The sequence below is a fragment of the Cajanus cajan genome, chromosome 4 (genome assembly GCF_000230855.2).
Source record: "Cajanus cajan strain Asha chromosome 4, NIPB_CcT2T_4, whole genome shotgun sequence".
Lineage (NCBI taxonomy): Eukaryota > Viridiplantae > Streptophyta > Magnoliopsida > Fabales > Fabaceae > Cajanus > Cajanus cajan.
In genome coordinates, this window is record NC_138520.1 from 46,426,031 (window position 1) to 46,444,303 (window position 18,273).

Consider the following 18,273-nt stretch of genomic DNA (forward strand, 5'->3'; position numbering starts at 1 on the left):
CCTCCCCCACCTACTTTAATGTAGTACTATGTCATGTAACAGTCACACTTAATATGGTCAAATTAAATTAGAAATGGATTGGGTGCTAAACTAAGAAAGTAAAAGATTGTTGACCTGTGAAACCCCCCACACATCTAAACCATGAACACAAAAAAGTCACCGAACACCACTAAGGTAACAATTTCTCACAACATGCTAGACTTGCTTCACACCAACCTCTTTTCCATAGCAGTCCATGCTCCCATTTATATAATCCGATAACTCCTGAATTCTATGTGTGAGTCTTCATTCTCTCTACAGCATTTGCGCCTAAATCTCAGAAATTAAAGATGCCACAAGGTGATTCCAATGGTAGTTCCAAGCAGCATGCTGCACTCACTAGGCGTGTTCCTACGCCAGGGAAGGCCACAATACTTGCTATAGGAAAGGCCTTCCCTAGCCAAATCATCCCTCAGGAGTGTTTGGTGGAGGGCTACATTCGTGACACCAAGTGTGAAGATTCATATATAAAGGAGAAATTGGAGCGTCTTTGTAAGTGCAATTAATCATTTACTTTCTAATTTCTCATAAAATATTAACCCTTCTACCATTCTCCCCCAATGACTGCAGAATTGGCTCTACAAGTGTTTTAAACAGTGAAAGAAAATCCCAAGTTGTGGTCTACTACCACAATTGCTACTGTATCAATTATTAAGGTTTTGGATATATATATATATATATATATAATCTGTTATTGTATCGCAACTCCAACTGCAGTTACATCAGCTGCATTTGTTGGTAATTTTTTGCAATATTAAGGGTTTGGAAGTCTTTGCAACTGTAACTACTACTGCAACTAAAAACCATGAGAGTACAATATGCACTTGGCACTCCCATGATCAAATACTAACAAATATATGCATGATTTTTTTTTCTCCTGTTACGAGTATGTTTTAGTCTACTAAGTCAGTTACTAATTATCTTTGTAGTACTATAGTTGTTATTAATTTTAAGAGTTTTCGTTTACGATAAAAATCAGATACAAAATTTTCTACTAAATATATTGTGGATGTGAGCGCAGGAGATTAATACATGCATAATCTAAATCTAACAAAAAGATGGATAATATAAATCATTAACAAAACTATTACTAACTAAACTGCAATATTTTGTTTCTTCACTTGCCATGTCCCAGGTAAAAACACCACTGTGAAGACAAGGTACACAGTGATGTCAAAGGAGATCCTGGACAAGTTCCCAGAGCTGGCCACAGAGGGCTCACCAACCATAAAGCAGAAGCTCGAAATAGCCAATCCAGCAGTGGTAGAAATGGCCACCAAGGCCAGCCTCTCGTGCATCAAGGAATGGGGAAGGCCTGCTCAAGACATCACACACGTTGTCTATGTTTCCTCAAGCGAAATCCGCCTGCCAGGAGGAGACCTCTACCTGGCCAACGAGCTCGGCCTCCGGCGCGACGTCGGCCGTGTAATGCTCTACTTTCTCGGCTGCTACGGCGGCGTCACCGGCCTGAGAGTGGCCAAGGACATAGCGGAGAACAACCCTGGGAGCAGGGTTCTTCTCACCACTTCTGAGACCACCATTCTAGGGTTTAGGCCCCCCAACAAGGCCAGGCCTTATGACCTTGTTGGGGCTGCACTCTTTGGTGATGGTGCTGCAGCAGTGATAGTTGGAGCCAACCCTGTGATGGGTCAAGAGTCTCCCTTCATGGAGTTAAGCTATGCTGTGCAGAAGTTTCTGCCTGATACACACCATGTCATTGATGGGAGGCTCTCTGAAGAGGGCATAAACTTCAAACTTGGGAGGGACCTTCCTCAGAAAATTGAGGACAACATAGAGGAGTTCTGCAGGAAGCTCATGGCCCAAAGCACTGTGAAGGAGTTCAATGATTTGTTCTGGGCTGTGCACCCCGGTGGGCCAGCAATTCTCAACAGGCTTGAGAGTACCCTCAAGTTGAGCAGTGAGAAGCTTGAGTGCAGTAGGAAGGCACTGATGGACTATGGGAATGTTAGCAGCAACACTATATTTTATGTGATGGAGTACATGAGGGAGTATCTTAAAGAAGGTGGAGAGGAATGGGGCTTGGGGCTGGCATTTGGTCCTGGAATTACTTTTGAAGGCATTCTCCTCCGCAGCCTGTGATCATTGGAAAGGTGTATTAATGGGGTTCTTTTTTCGGTGGTTTAGAATCTTACTTAATTATCAATTAATAATAAAGTCTCATGTACCAAATTACTCACTGAATGAATATTAAGAGGGAAATTTCTTATCCACACATTTAACTTCTTGATTCTTATATCATCATTTTACAATCTTCTTTCCGGTATATAACCAATCTAATGCTTGTTCTGTTTTACAAAATGTCTATTATAATACTAATCAGTATTTTTTTAGATAAAAAATAATAAATGTTAGAAATTTTTGTCTTTCTTGTTTGGTTTAAAAAAATGTGTACACATAGTTATTAGAGTTGTCAATTTGAGTCTAATTTGATGGGTCAATTTAATCAACTCACAAAAAAAAGTTAAGTTGAATCTTAAAAAATATTACTTAAATAGAATTAGGTCATTTTGTCCCATCCCACTAAATCTGTAAGGCCAAATGAGTTTAGGTCAAGTTAGCTTGTAGGCTTACGAGCTGATCCATTAAATTAATAAATAGAATAATCAAAACTACCATAAATATGTAAATCTATAATGTATTTTAAAATAATATAAATAGTCTTTCACTTTGTGTTTGCTTAAAAGTTATGGGTATAAGTTTAGAGTTAGGAGTTAACTGTTGTGAGAGTTTCCTACTTCCGTTAATTTCACCCTAATAGCTTGACCCCATGATCCATCATCTCTGTTAGGTTTGTCGAAGAAGACAAAGATATGATTATGCTCATGTTTGTGCTCATAGAGTCACAATATCATTTGTTGCTTTATTACTTATTATTGGTGTTGTCCTCTGGTTCCAATTCTAACCAAATACCGAGTATATTTTTAAGACTTGTGTTGTGTGAATTGAGAATTGTGAACTAAATTTTGATTGTTATTGTTTTTTTTGTGATTTGAACTAAGAATTATATTGACTTGTTGCTTTATAACCTATTGTGGAAATTGTGAACTAAATGAGTAAACTTGTTTAATTTTGAATATTATAGTCATGAATGTTGATGACATTTTTTTTATAGAGGATGATTTATATACAATGGAAATTCCGCCTAACACAAAGAGAGAGCCTATTTTTGTTACTAATCCTTTGGTTACTACTATTGATAATAAAATCAAGAGTAAGGATATTAATGACCAAGAGCAAGATACTAAAAGGATTAATAAAACTAAGCCTAATACCTCTGAACCATGAAATTATTATGAAAATGTTAGTCTAGTTGATGATAGAATGGATACGTGCAAATACAATGGTTGTTAAAAATTGTATACATGTAAAACTATTAGGTGATTCATGATGGTATATAATATCAATTAATCATGTTATAATTTTTCTTATTGTAAAAATTATATATTTAATTTTTAAAATGTACTTTTTAATTAGGCCAATTTGACACTGATGGCGCCCAACATGGTCAAGTTGGACCATAAAATGGTAGACCAAAAAAAATATATATCAAATCAACTTAACCTAAAATAACACTTGGTCAATGTAAGTCAGGTTAGGTCAGGTCAATCCGACCTATTTTAACACTGCTAGTTATCAAATAATTAAATAATATTATCTTTCCAAAATATTAATTAACCAATTAAAAAATAATGAAATTAAAAGAAAGATGATTGCTTTTTAAAAAAATGTTAAGGATAATTTTAAAAAATAATTTTAATTAATGACAAATTTAATAACATTACAAAAGTAGTTGAAAGGATATATATAAAGATGATAGAAATGAGTTTTATAAATTTTATGGAACTTTCTCCTACAACAAAATATGTGAATAGCACACCTTCTTTAAAAGTTATTATGACTCCTGTACAAGTGACAAAATTTCATTTTTTTGATGATAATAAAATATCACTTAAATGTAAATTTGTATTATAACGTTTAAATGCATGATTGTTGCGTGATTAGATGTGCATGGTGATTATCTCCTTTGTTGAACTTTGAAAATAATTTTAAGAGTCTAAAAATGTTTTTATAAAATAATTAACAATGTTTTAAACAAAAATTATATTTGTAATATCTTGTTTTTCATAAAATATAATATAAGTATTTTATTAATAGTTTTGATATTTTTATTTTATTAATTAGGAGTTATTTAATATTTGTTTTAATTATATATGTAATATATTTTAAAATATATTATATGATATTTTATTAAAAGATATTATAATATTTTATTAAATAGGGAAAGAGATTTTTGAGATAACTGTGGTTAATATGTTTTAACTAAAGTTAAAGAGAAATTAGAATTTTTAAAAAGAATTTTATAATAAAATCCCTTTTACACCTCTATTTTTATGTATGCACTTCAAAACTTGGAGAACAAGAATGATAGTGCATTTTGGGAAGCAACTTTGTATGTATTTATTTGGTCTTTTTGACCTTTGTATGTGTCGTATATTCATGTTTCGACTTAGATTTATGGTAGTGATGTTGTTTGATGATTATTGTCATTTTTATTTAATTTTCAAATTTTTACCCACTTTTACACTCTATTCTTGTGTAGGCCATATCTGAAGCTCTCAACATTGAAATTGAACTTTCTAGGTGTCTATGGAAAGATAAAAGATAGTTCTACAACTTCTCTGTAGAGAGAAAATGTTAGTTCAATTGTTAAGGGACCCAAAAATGTGTTGCAAAGCCATTATTAGGAGTAATCTCACAAGTCAAACCTAAATCCTTAGACCAAGCCAAAAAGTTCAACTCTTTAATCATAAAGGAAGATAAATGTAGAGATTTGCTACTCAAAACATCGACCACCACATTGGCTTTGCCCAAATAACAAATAAGATCAAAATCTTATTCCTTAAGAAATTCTAACTATCTCCTTTGTCTCATATTCAACTCCTTTGGTCAAAAGATAATTAAGGCTCTTATGATCACTAAATACCTCAAGCTTAGAATCATATAGGTAGCATCTCCAAATCTTAGTGTAAATATTACAACCGCTAACTCAAGGTCATGGGTAAGGAAATTCCTCTCATGAATTTTCAATTTCCTAGAAACTTAAGCTATTACCTTTCCTTCTTGCATCAACACTCCACCCAAACTCATCTTAGAAGCACAACTATATACCACAAAAGACTTACTAAAATCTAGTAGTATTAACACTAGTCAATCTTTCGATAAGATTTTGGAAACTACTCTCGTACTTACTATCCCACACAAAGACAACACTCTTCCTAGTCAATCTAGTCAAAGGTAATGTCTTAGAAATTTCCTCAATAACCTCCCATAATAATAAGCTAATCTAAGAAAACTCTTAACCTCACTAATTGACTTAAGTATCTCCCACTTAAGCACAACTTCCACCATAGATAGATCTACATTATACCTCCACTAGAATTACAGGGCCTAGAAAACTCACTTCATATAACCAAAAATCATACTTAGATAACTACATAAAACTATCTTGGATACATCTTCATCCTCATCTCCAATATAATGATAGCATACCCTAAGGTCAATCTTACTAAACACATAAACACTCGCTAATTGATCCATAAGGTCATCTATCCTCATATCAACATACATGCATATCAAATCATATTAGAATACCTACTTTAAACCATCATATATATCATCTCTAAGCATGTACAAATCAATCACCGTTTACACCATATAGCATGTACATGAACCAGCCTTACCACATAGCATCATACCATCTTAAACAACCTCTCAATGACAACACCTCAGAACATCATATCCAAATCAATTTTTATCTTTGTTATGCCTAACAACTAAAAAACATCATGACAACATACACCTCCCTTCAACAACTGTCAAAGCAAATGATACACAGAGAGTTATACTCATCCAAATGATCTCAAACCTACACTACAAGAAAAATGCTAATTTCCGACGGAAATTTCTGACGAAAAAGGGTAAATTTTCGACGAATTTTGTTTTTTCCGACGGATTTAAATTCGTTGGAAAAAGTGGCATCGAAAAAAACAATCCGTCATAAATGGAAATTCCATCAAAAAATTCCGTCGAAAATTTCCATTTCTAACAAAATTTTCTGTCAGAAATTTTTCAGAAATTATATATATTTTTTAATTTTAATAAATTTATTAATGTAACAGTCCTCATATTTGGCCTCTCAAGGGTTCTACTTCATGACATTTCACTTTTAGCGTGTTTTATCCTTACTTGCGCAATTTCTGGGAAACTTCCCAAAAGGTCACCCATCCCAATACTACCCCAGGTCAAGCACGCTTAACTGTGAAGTTCTGATGAGTATAAGCTACCGAAATGTATATGTATATTGTCAGTATAACTTGTACAAATTAATTCATTTAAGTCATCCTCAAATATACAATCTCATATTTGTACTATAATAATAATATATAATAATTTTATATTATGAATAATAATAATAATAATAATAATATATTCAATTATTCTTTATTTATATGTACTTACTTTTAATTAACATCTACTTATTTCTATTTAAAATTAATTTAAATTATTTAATTTTATAATTTATAATGATAATATAATTTATAAAATTATAAATATTTATTTATTACATACTTATAAATTAAATTTTAACATTTTAAATAAATTATTAATTAATTTAATATATTTATTTACCTTAAATCAAACATATAAAATTCAAAAAATGTATTTATCCTTGTTTTATTTTCTAATTATCAACCATTAATAAAATACTAACTTAAAATCTTATCTAATTATATCATAATATTCTCATATGAAATTTAAAACCAGATATTAGTTATAGAAAAATATTAAGATCATATAATAAATTGTCAATAAGATTTTAGTTAAATAATTTAAAATAATTAATGTTTCAATTATATTGTTAATTAGCAAATAATTTATTCCAAAGCTATTTAATTTTTTTATATTAATTATTAGTAAAATTTAATAACTTTTAATTTAAAAATTAATTGGATTGATGAAATTCAACACACACTGTAACACCCCATTTTTCAATAAAGTTATTATTATTATAATAATAATAATTATTATTATTATATGGTATTTGGTCATAATTATTTTAATAATTATAGAAGAATATTATTTTGTACGTTTTAAATAATTATTATTTTGGACAATTATTTTGTACGTATTAAATAAGTATTTTTTATTAGCATATTTAAATAAATATTTATATGTTTTAAGAGAATGTTGATTTTATATGATATTTTGTTATTGAAATTATATTATTATATTTTGGGTCAGAAATATATTATTATTATAGAGGAAAAATATTTTATAATATACATGTATTTATTTTATTTAATTATTTTGAGGAAAAAGAGAAGTGGGTTAGAAGAGAAGGAAAATGGGTTGGGTTGACCCAGCCCGATGGACTAATTTTAAGGAGTCAGGTAGCGTTAACCCTATCTACCTCATTTGCGTTCTGAACGGTTAGGAAAAAAAAAGGAGAAACAAAGAGCTCTAAGGAAGAGTACTCAGGAACGACCTTAGATCACACCTTTGTCTTCTGCTCATCCACGTAAGGGGGGAGTGAGAAACCTCGCTCTGGGTGTGGGATTGTATGCTGGGTAGTGGGATTGACCCCCAATCCTGTGTTTGCTGTATTTTTATGTATGCTCATGTATGAGGGGTTTCTCCCAATTGTATCTATTTTGCTTATTATTTTTCTTATATGCAACTAATTGTATGACTTGAGATCTCTATGGGTTCCTATGGGAAACCCTATGAGAAAACGGGCAAAATATGAATGTTTTCTATTTTGCCTTCTGATTACTTTGTTGTGTTCCTTGTTGGATGTGATGCATGAGTATGTGGTTAATGTGACACCCTCTACCCCAACATAAATACAATAGATATAAACCATCTATATATAAATTCTTTCTTAGTCTAATATAAAATAATTATCTCAAGTATCATTGGGTAAAAGATGCACATTCATAATTTTCAACTATAAGTATCAAATTGTCAAGAAATAATAAAATAAAGATTATAGATTAATCCCAGTAAAGGTGGCAGGGCCTCCTAGTTAGAAATTAACTTATAATCTTTTAGAAAAATTATAATATGACAAAAATACACACTTTCAACATAAATAACATAAAAATTACAAAAGAAAAATAATAATAATTTAACAATAAGTCTAGCTAATCCCGATGTCACATCCTATCAGAGCGAAACCCAAACAGAAGCCTAAGCTTCACCACCAACATCCTCAGCCTCATGCTAATTATCTGCATCATAATTTAAATATACACAAAAATGACAAGGGAGTGAGAAACTTCTCACTCAGTTGCAGATATAGAAATAAAAGTTAAATAGCACACACACACGCACTATAATTCACATATATAATCAATCTCACATATATGCTTATGTATAATGATTTTCTTGACTTGACTCACTATTGTATGCATGTGGCGCCATACGGAAGTTTCAGAATTTATCACTGGTGACCCAAAGGTACACCTATCACTGGTGTTCATACACCTCGTTAGCATGTTACATCACTGGTGTCCCGAAGGCACACCTATCACTGGTGTTCATACACCTCGTTAGCATATCGTGGGTGACTCAAAGGTACACCTTGTTAGTCGTGGGTATGCGGCCTCAGCGGCACACCTGGAGTAATATGTGCATATGATGCATGTCATACATTCACAGACTCAACCTTTAGCATGTTACACATATTATATTCATATTTCATATTTAAGAATTATTTCAATAATCCAATTTAATAGTCCAATAGTCCAACAGTCCAAACAGTCCAACAGTCCAAACAGTCCAACAGTCCAACAATCCAACAGTCCAACAATCCAACAGTCCAGAGGTTGCTTAGGTATCATATTTTTCAATAATAATCTATTAAGATCTTTTAAGTAAAGTAGGAAGCTTAAAAGGTAATATAAGATAATAAGGAGGCTCAGCCTTCCATTTAAATAATAGATTACAAATTTATAAATACTTAGGAGGCTTAGCCTTCCATTCAAATAACAGATTCTGATATGTAAATAAATAAGATATAAAACAAAACACATCAATAATACATATTCAAAGAAATAAACAACAGGCAAGGGATCGGGAGCCAATCCAACAAACAAACTATTTAACAATTATTCCCACACCCCCAAGCGAGGTTTCCCACTCCCCCCCTTACCTGGGTTTACAGAAATTTGGGCAGAATCTCCTCCTCTCTATCTTTCCTTAAAAGGAATCGGAATTAGGACAGAATCTCTTCCTCTTTCTCCTTAAACAAGACACTAGAGCAGAACCTCCTTTTCTTTCTCCTTCTCTCTCTCTTACTTTCTCTCTCTATTTCTCCAGAATTTCCTTCTCTCTAGAATTCTAAATTTTCAAAACCTTAAGTCCCTATTTATAGAATTTTTGAAGTTACTATGCACTATGCACTATTCATTAAAATAATATTATAAATTACTATGCACTATGCACTATTCATTAAAATAATATTATAAATTACTATGCACTATTCATTATTATATTCAAATTTATTATAAAATTTGAACTCGCGTCCCTCGTGCAGCCGCCCTTCACTGTGCAATTGCATAGTGAAATACTATTCATACATACGTATTCGTAAATAGTAAAATACGTATACATAAATAGTAAAATACGTATACATAAATAGTAAAAATACGTATACGTAAATAGTAAAATACATAAATAAAATACTTATTCACATAATAAATACATAAAAAAATATTTCTTTTCATTGAATAAAATTTGGGATGTTACAATTCTCCCCTCCTTTTAGAAATTTCGTCCCCGAAATTTTTTGCAATGGTAAACTCTTCGCATTCTTACTTCTAATTCTTATGCAACATCACTACCTTGTTGATGTACAACTTTTATCAATTTCCTCAAAGGATTTGCTTAAGGAAAGATCTTGACGAATTTATCCACTTAAACACAAACAAAATCAATTTCTTAAGCGTCTTAGACAAATCTTCCACTAGGGTCTATCTATTCACCATCTTACTTCCAAAATGGAGCATCTAAGTGCTACAAGATTCTTAAAAACTTCTAGTATGCTAGCCATAAATATACAATTGCTTTACTCCTCTCTTCATCTTAGGTCACAAAATATCTTCTTAAGATTTTGGTACATCTTAGTAGTTTCTGAATGGATACTAAAGATACTCTTATGACCTTCTTCTAGGATTGCTTTATTAAATTCTAGCACACTAGGAATGCTCAACTTATCCTTAAATCTCAAAACTCCATCCACGCCAAATTTAAACTCACTCTCCATATCTTGATTCAAGTTCTCTACTTCTCTTTCCATATTAGACCATCACGCTTCCCTTGCGCCACTCTGATACATTTTAGTAACTCCTAAATAAATGTTAAGAGTACTCTTATGTCCTTTCAAGTTTTATAACTAAACATCCAACTGTGTCCTTTCTAATCTCTTGCTTATTTGGGTCACTAATAAAGGATCTAACTCCTAGTTCCTCTAATCTCATCTATTAGTTACTTCCAACATAAATAATTCAATGCTACTAGGGTAATCTTACACATCAAGCATAAGTTTCTAAATTCTGCAATCAAATTCAATCCTTAAATCATCAAAATAATAATTTGGTTATCATTGTAATCCAGATATTTGCCACAACATCAACACCTAAGCATTAGATACACATATCAGATCACTAATTTTACTACTCTATCTACAACCAATTCAAACTCTTCTATGATCAATTCTAAAGATCAGGTACCTAAGCATAATGTACACTCGGTATCCATATCAGTTTTCTAGTTTCACCATTTCATCTTCACCCAAGTCATAATCATATCCATCACCTTAACCTATAGCCTTATAACTTGTTACCAAAATAAATCAACTAATTATGCTCCTATAATTTTCTTCAACAATCCATTCGTTATTCATACTTAATCTCACAATACTAGAAGTAACCTTATAATCCAAACTTAAATTTCTAATTTAAGCCAAAAAGATTCATCTCTCTAATCATAATGAAAGATAAAGATTTCCTCAAAACATCAATCACCACAATGGCTTTAGCCAAATAATAAGATCAAAATTTTACTCCTTAAGAAATTTCAACTATTTCTTTTATCTCGTATTCAACCCCTTTGGTCAAAAGATATTTAAGGTTCTTATGATCACTAAATACCTCAACCATAGAATCATATAGTTAGTGTTTCCAAATCTTAATATAAATGACAAAGTCGCTAACAAGGTTATGGGTAAGGTAATTTCTCTCATGAATTTTCAATTTCTTAGAAACATAAGCTACTATCTTTTCTTCTTGTCACTATATTCTTCCTAAACCTATTTTCAGAGACATATTTATATATTACAATAATCTTACTAAAATCTAGTAATATTAACACTAGTCAATCTTTCCTTAAGAGTTTGAAAACTACTTCCTCAATTGTTATCCCATACTAATGTAACTCCTTTCTAGTCAATTCAGTCAAAGGTAATAGTAAGTAATTCAAAGAAGTAAGCAACGAAATGATTGGGGTAGTTAAAAATAGACATAGGTTCAAGAATTCCTGATATAGATTATCCTTACGGTTGATTTCCAAGGGTAGGCAAGAAACAACCTAGTGAACTGAAACATCTTAATAACCAAAGAAACGAAGGCAAAAGCAATTTTTATAGTGAGAGCAGTTTAAACCATGAACAGCTGTTAAAAAAAAATTACTCACTGAATTTTCATATAAACTATCAAACAAGACTCCTGATTTTACTAATTGACTCAAGTATCTCTCACTTAAGCACAACTTAGGTAAATCTTCCTCCGCAAGAAATTTCATGGTCTAAAATACTCACCTCATACAATCCAAATTCATACTTAGACAATCTAGTTTAAATCTATTTTTATGCCTAACAACTCAAAATATCATGATAGCATATATCTACCTGACAAACCGAGTTGTATTCATCCAAGTGATTTCAAACCTATCTCAAACGAAAGTTAAGTGAATAAGCTACAACTCTTTATGAAGACATAAGATTTCCAAGAGATCATCTCTTTAGCTAAAGATTCAAATATCACCACTAATAAATTCAGTGCTTACTAAATTTCTAATCACCAAGGCAGTCATAACTTGAAGTTCTAGATTTTTGTTTCATCTTATCCTAGTTCTATTGAAAAGATAATATCTAAAGCCATATTCTTCATAAAGACCTCAAAATATAAATTTTGTCGATATAATACTCATACTATCATAACAAACTATAATGAAAATATTTTCGACACCAAATAGCAATAATGTATCAATATATCTAATGCCACAAAATACCTCAATTTTTTCCAAATTCACTACTTAATTTCTCATTCAAGTCTCTCCTTACTTTTCTCAATCAAAACAACTCACATGCTACCTAAACCATAAATAATTAACATACCAATAATAACACTTAAGGGAATTAACATCATTTCGATCTCTCACCAAAGAGACAACCACCTTTAGATTCAACCTGCTACAACTATAGATGTCAGAAACTTCACCAATCATAAACTCTTAGTACACTCAATATATCACCTCCCATCCAAGGTTCTAATAATTCGAGTTGGCTAACACTATCATGATTATCATTCCTCTGATTACAAACTAACTTAACAATCTCAAACTCAACAATATCAACACAAGACGAACATCATCATCATAGTACACAACAAACAAGACATAGTCAGAGTACACAACAGAGTCATGATAAGCACATAACACACACGGTTGATAAAATCGACTTGCTCTGATACCACTAAATGTGACACCCTCTACCCCAACATAAATACAATAGATATAAACCATCTATATATAAATTCTTTCTTAGTCTAATATAAAATAATTATCTCAAGTATCATTGGGTAAAAGATGCACATTCATAATTTTCAACTATAAGTATCAAATTGTCAAGAAATAATAAAATAAAGATTATAGATTAATCCCAGTAAAGGTGGCAGGGCCTCCTAGTTAGAAATTAACTTATAATCTTTTAGAAAAATTATAATATGACAAAAATACACACTTTCAACATAAATAACATAAAAATTACAAAAGAAAAATAATAATAATTTAACAATAAGTCTAGCTAATCCCGATGTCACATCCTATCAGAGCGAAACCCAAACAGAAGCCTAAGCTTCACCACCAACATCCTCAGCCTCATGCTAATTATCTGCATCATAATTTAAATATACACAAAAATGACAAGGGAGTGAGAAACTTCTCACTCAGTTGCAGATATAGAAATAAAAGTTAAATAGCACACACACACGCACTATAATTCACATATATAATCAATCTCACATATATGCTTATGTATAATGATTTTCTTGACTTGACTCACTATTGTATGCATGTGGCGCCATACGGAAGTTTCAGAATTTATCACTGGTGACCCAAAGGTACACCTATCACTGGTGTTCATACACCTCGTTAGCATGTTACATCACTGGTGTCCCGAAGGCACACCTATCACTGGTGTTCATACACCTCGTTAGCATATCGTGGGTGACTCAAAGGTACACCTTGTTAGTCGTGGGTATGCGGCCTCAGCGGCACACCTGGAGTAATATGTGCATATGATGCATGTCATACATTCACAGACTCAACCTTTAGCATGTTACACATATTATATTCATATTTCATATTTAAGAATTATTTCAATAATCCAATTTAATAGTCCAATAGTCCAACAGTCCAAACAGTCCAACAGTCCAAACAGTCCAACAGTCCAACAATCCAACAGTCCAACAATCCAACAGTCCAGAGGTTGCTTAGGTATCATATTTTTCAATAATAATCTATTAAGATCTTTTAAGTAAAGTAGGAAGCTTAAAAGGTAATATAAGATAATAAGGAGGCTCAGCCTTCCATTTAAATAATAGATTACAAATTTATAAATACTTAGGAGGCTTAGCCTTCCATTCAAATAACAGATTCTGATATGTAAATAAATAAGATATAAAACAAAACACATCAATAATACATATTCAAAGAAATAAACAACAGGCAAGGGATCGGGAGCCAATCCAACAAACAAACTATTTAACAATTATTCCCACACCCCCAAGCGAGGTTTCCCACTCCCCCCCTTACCTGGGTTTACAGAAATTTGGGCAGAATCTCCTCCTCTCTATCTTTCCTTAAAAGGAATCGGAATTAGGACAGAATCTCTTCCTCTTTCTCCTTAAACAAGACACTAGAGCAGAACCTCCTTTTCTTTCTCCTTCTCTCTCTCTTACTTTCTCTCTCTATTTCTCCAGAATTTCCTTCTCTCTAGAATTCTAAATTTTCAAAACCTTAAGTCCCTATTTATAGAATTTTTGAAGTTACTATGCACTATGCACTATTCATTAAAATAATATTATAAATTACTATGCACTATGCACTATTCATTAAAATAATATTATAAATTACTATGCACTATTCATTATTATATTCAAATTTATTATAAAATTTGAACTCGCGTCCCTCGTGCAGCCGCCCTTCACTGTGCAATTGCATAGTGAAATACTATTCATACATACGTATTCGTAAATAGTAAAATACGTATACATAAATAGTAAAATACGTATACATAAATAGTAAAAATACGTATACGTAAATAGTAAAATACATAAATAAAATACTTATTCACATAATAAATACATAAAAAAATATTTCTTTTCATTGAATAAAATTTGGGATGTTACAGTTAATTTTGAAAATAAATATGTTTTAATATGATCTAGAGTGCTCTATGGGTTCCTGCGGGAAACCCTATGAGACATAGGCTAAATATGAAATATTTTCTGTTTTGATTTCTGATTTTTCTGTTATATTCCTTGTTTGATGAGATGTAAAAATATGTATTTAATTTTATAAATAAACGAGTTTTGATATAAATTAAAGTGCTCTGTGGAGGCTTTGTGAATATGATGATGTAAAGTGAAATGTGATTGAGACATGGGATATTAAATGTGATAATGAAATATGATGACGAAATGCGATGATGTGATATGACCATGGGAAATGATAATGTGATATGAGAATGCATAGAGTCTTGATTGACATGCATCATTTGCATAAGTGTTTTAAGGGTACGATATGGAATACACCGCCAGAGAATGCCCCCTAGTGTAAAAATTTTGGAGATTAGTCCTTGGGGATAGCTCGGTTTGGAAGTCACAGTCTCACCCATTGTGTGCATGGGATGTATCTTGCGCAGCTTAGCTATCCTGACGAGACTCTGGTAGTATATCCTTCTAGTGAGAGTGCGGAGAGGGTGTGACCAGGCATGTACTCCTAGACTACTCTTCGTGTATTGCTAGCGGCAATATGCCATGTGATGTTTTACTGGCGCCACATGCATGATAATGTGAAGTTTGTGTCCATGCATGTGCATCCTTATTATTAAATGATGATAAATTACTATTTGTATGACTTGGATGATTGAATAAACTATTGTTGATTGATCTATGAGGTAACTGTATTGTTTGTGTTTGGCTATCCGTTGTGCGTTCCTACACCGTGAGCCAGAGTGAGATGTTTCTCACTCCCTTCTTTTGTGTTGTTTCTCTTATTTGATATACAAGTTATCATCAGCATGAGGCCGAGGATGTTGGTGATGAAGCTTAGGCTTCTATGTTGGATTTTGCTCTGATAGGACATGTGACATCGGGACATAGATAGGATTAGTTTAAAATGTTCTTATTAAATTATTTTGGAAAATTCAGTTTTATTTCTTTGTAATTTTACTGGCATGTTATTTGGATTAAGTTTATGAATGTGAACTCTTTACCCTTACGTGGTTGGAAATTTGATTTTTATTGATGAAAAATTCTATTTTTTTATAATTACTGTATATGTATGTTGGGGCAGAGGGTGTCACACACACCATAAGTTATTGAGCGGAATAACTTTACCAAGAGTTATTTTGTAAGTTATCTTAAATCAAACTTATAAAATTCAAAAAAATGTATTTATCCTTGTTTTATTTTCTAATTATCAAGCATTAACAAAATACTAACTTAAAATCTTATCTAATTATATCATAATATTTTCATATCAAATTTAAAATCAGTTCTTACATTTTCGACAAATATAAATTTGTCAGAAATATTCCATCAATAATATAGCCTTTCCTACAAAAAAAAATTTCATCGAAAATATAAATTTTCCAACAGATTTAATTTTTTTTATAAGAAATCATCTTCGATTAATATAACATTTTGTATATATGATTTAAGAGTAAATAATTTTCAATTTAATGGTTGGATTTACAAAATTAACATTTAATATAAAGTTATTGAGAGGTATAATACTTAGTAAAAGTCACATTTAATATATATATATATATATAATATATATATATAATATATATATATATATATAATATATATATGAGGGGGGTTATAATTACAGCGGTGTAAATTTTACTAAGTATTACATCGCTCAATAACTTTATATTAAATGTGAATTTTGTAAATCCAACCGTTAGATTGAAAGTTCATATCTCTTAGATTATATATACAAAATTTTATATTAATCCAAGATGATTTGATACTTCATTTTTATAAAAGCAAAATTGATGTAATATATTCATTTCAAAATACACTAAAATATGAACACTTTGATTACCTTCCAGTTGTTGTTCAACTTTAACAAAATTTGATATACACGTATAAAGTTATATGAACTTTCAATTTAACGGTTGGATTTTACAAAATTCACATTTAATATAAATTTATTGAGTGGCGTAATACTTAGTAATTATAACCTCCTATATTATGTAAATATATATATATATATATGTAATTTTAAGCTTATTACTTCTAGAAAATAAAATTTTTTTTTCTTCTAAAATATAAAAATACTATTTATGTTAAATAAACTAATATATGCACTAATTATTTAATAGAAAACTCATGAAACATACAAATATGAAAATATTCACACTTGAACTTGCTTACTATAGTTTTAAAGACAATATACTAACATCTCTAAGTAGTTTATAAATATTTACAAATAAATATTATTTATTTAAAATAATTGTTAAGATAAAAAATATTAATTTTAGAAGGTTTAAATATATTTTAGTCCTTATAAGATGGGTGATTTTGATTTTGGTCTTCGTAAATTTCTTTTTTTATTTTTCATCCTTGTAAGATTTATAAAAATTGTTTCCTACTTGTAAAATGAGTAAAATATTTTTCTTTGATTTTCATCCCTCTAAAATATAAATTCACTAGTTTGATTATTTTAAGGTAGATAAATAATATTTATTTTAAAATATAAAAAAATTTAGAGGTGTTAAATATCAATACGATAATAGTACGTAATTGTTGTAAGCGACACCTAAGATAATTATTTATCTTTTTTTTTATAAATAAAAGTAGTAAAAATGATTACATAAAAAATAAGAATTAAAAATAAAAATTCTAATTTTAGAAAATGAAAATAAGAATTAAAAATAAAACTAAAAATAAGAAATTAAAAAAAAATTTCTGACGGAAATATAAATCCGTCGGAAATTTCGAACGGAAAAATAAATCCGTCAGAAATTTCTGACAGAAAAATAAATCTGTCAAAAATTTTCGATGAAATATTCTGTCAGAAAATTTTCGTCTAAAATTTTCGACAGATTTATTTTTCTGTTAGAAATTTTTGACGGAAATTTTCAGACAGAAATTTTTCGTCGGAAAATTTATATTTTTCGACGGATATGGATCCGTCGAAAATTTGTGTTTTTCTTGTAGTGTTATCTCAAAAGAAAGATAAGAGAATAAGCTATAACTCTTATGAATACAGAAGATTCTAAAAAGATCATCTTCTTAGCTAAAAATTCAAAAACCACAACAAATATATTCAGCACTTACAACTAGACTTCTAATCACCAAAACAGCTATAACTGGAGTTCTAGACCTCCGTTTTACTTGATTCTAGTTCCATTAGAAAGATAAAGTCCAAGGCTACAACTTTTATGAAGACCAAAAAATCTAATTCTGTCAATATAACACTTGTACTGGCACAATAAAAATGCAGTGCAAACATCCCTACACTAGACAACAATAGTGTATCAACACCTAACCCCACGAAAATATCTCAATCCTTCCAAACCCACTCCTTTCCACCTCGAACTCATATCCAAGCTTCCCACTACAACCCTAAACCAAA

General features: G+C 30.7%; 1 protein-coding gene and 1 long non-coding RNA gene across 2 annotated transcripts; one reads left to right on the forward strand and one right to left on the reverse strand.

The window, feature by feature from the left end:
• The first annotated feature begins 256 nt into the window (after nucleotides 1-256).
• On the forward strand, nucleotides 257-2,272 carry LAP6 (Chalcone and stilbene synthase family protein). The gene is made up of 2 exons (XM_020371073.3): nucleotides 257-531; nucleotides 1,175-2,272. Exons 1-2 carry the CDS (start codon nucleotides 330-332, stop codon nucleotides 2,137-2,139), a joined length of 1,167 nt encoding a protein of 388 aa, XP_020226662.1. The 5' UTR covers nucleotides 257-329; the 3' UTR covers nucleotides 2,140-2,272.
• Nucleotides 2,273-8,033: 5,761 nt separating this feature from the next.
• Nucleotides 8,034-14,966, reverse strand: LOC114915380 (uncharacterized). Its single transcript, XR_014433072.1, has 3 exons — nucleotides 14,215-14,966; nucleotides 9,275-13,291; nucleotides 8,034-8,351 (listed from the first exon to the last, which is right to left on the reverse strand). It is a non-coding gene; the product is annotated as an uncharacterized LOC114915380 (long non-coding RNA).
• Nucleotides 14,967-18,273: the final 3,307 nt, after the last annotated feature.

What these genes read in the sequence shown, in the direction of transcription:
- LAP6 (XM_020371073.3), top strand. Translation starts at nt 330, where the DNA reads ATGCCACAAGGTGATTCCAATGGTAGTTCCAAGCAGCATGCTGCACTC. An exon ending in GGAGAAATTGGAGCGTCTTT is followed by an intron (nt 532 to 1,174) that starts GTAAGTGCAATT and finishes GCCATGTCCCAG; the next exon opens with GTAAAAACACCACTGTGAAG.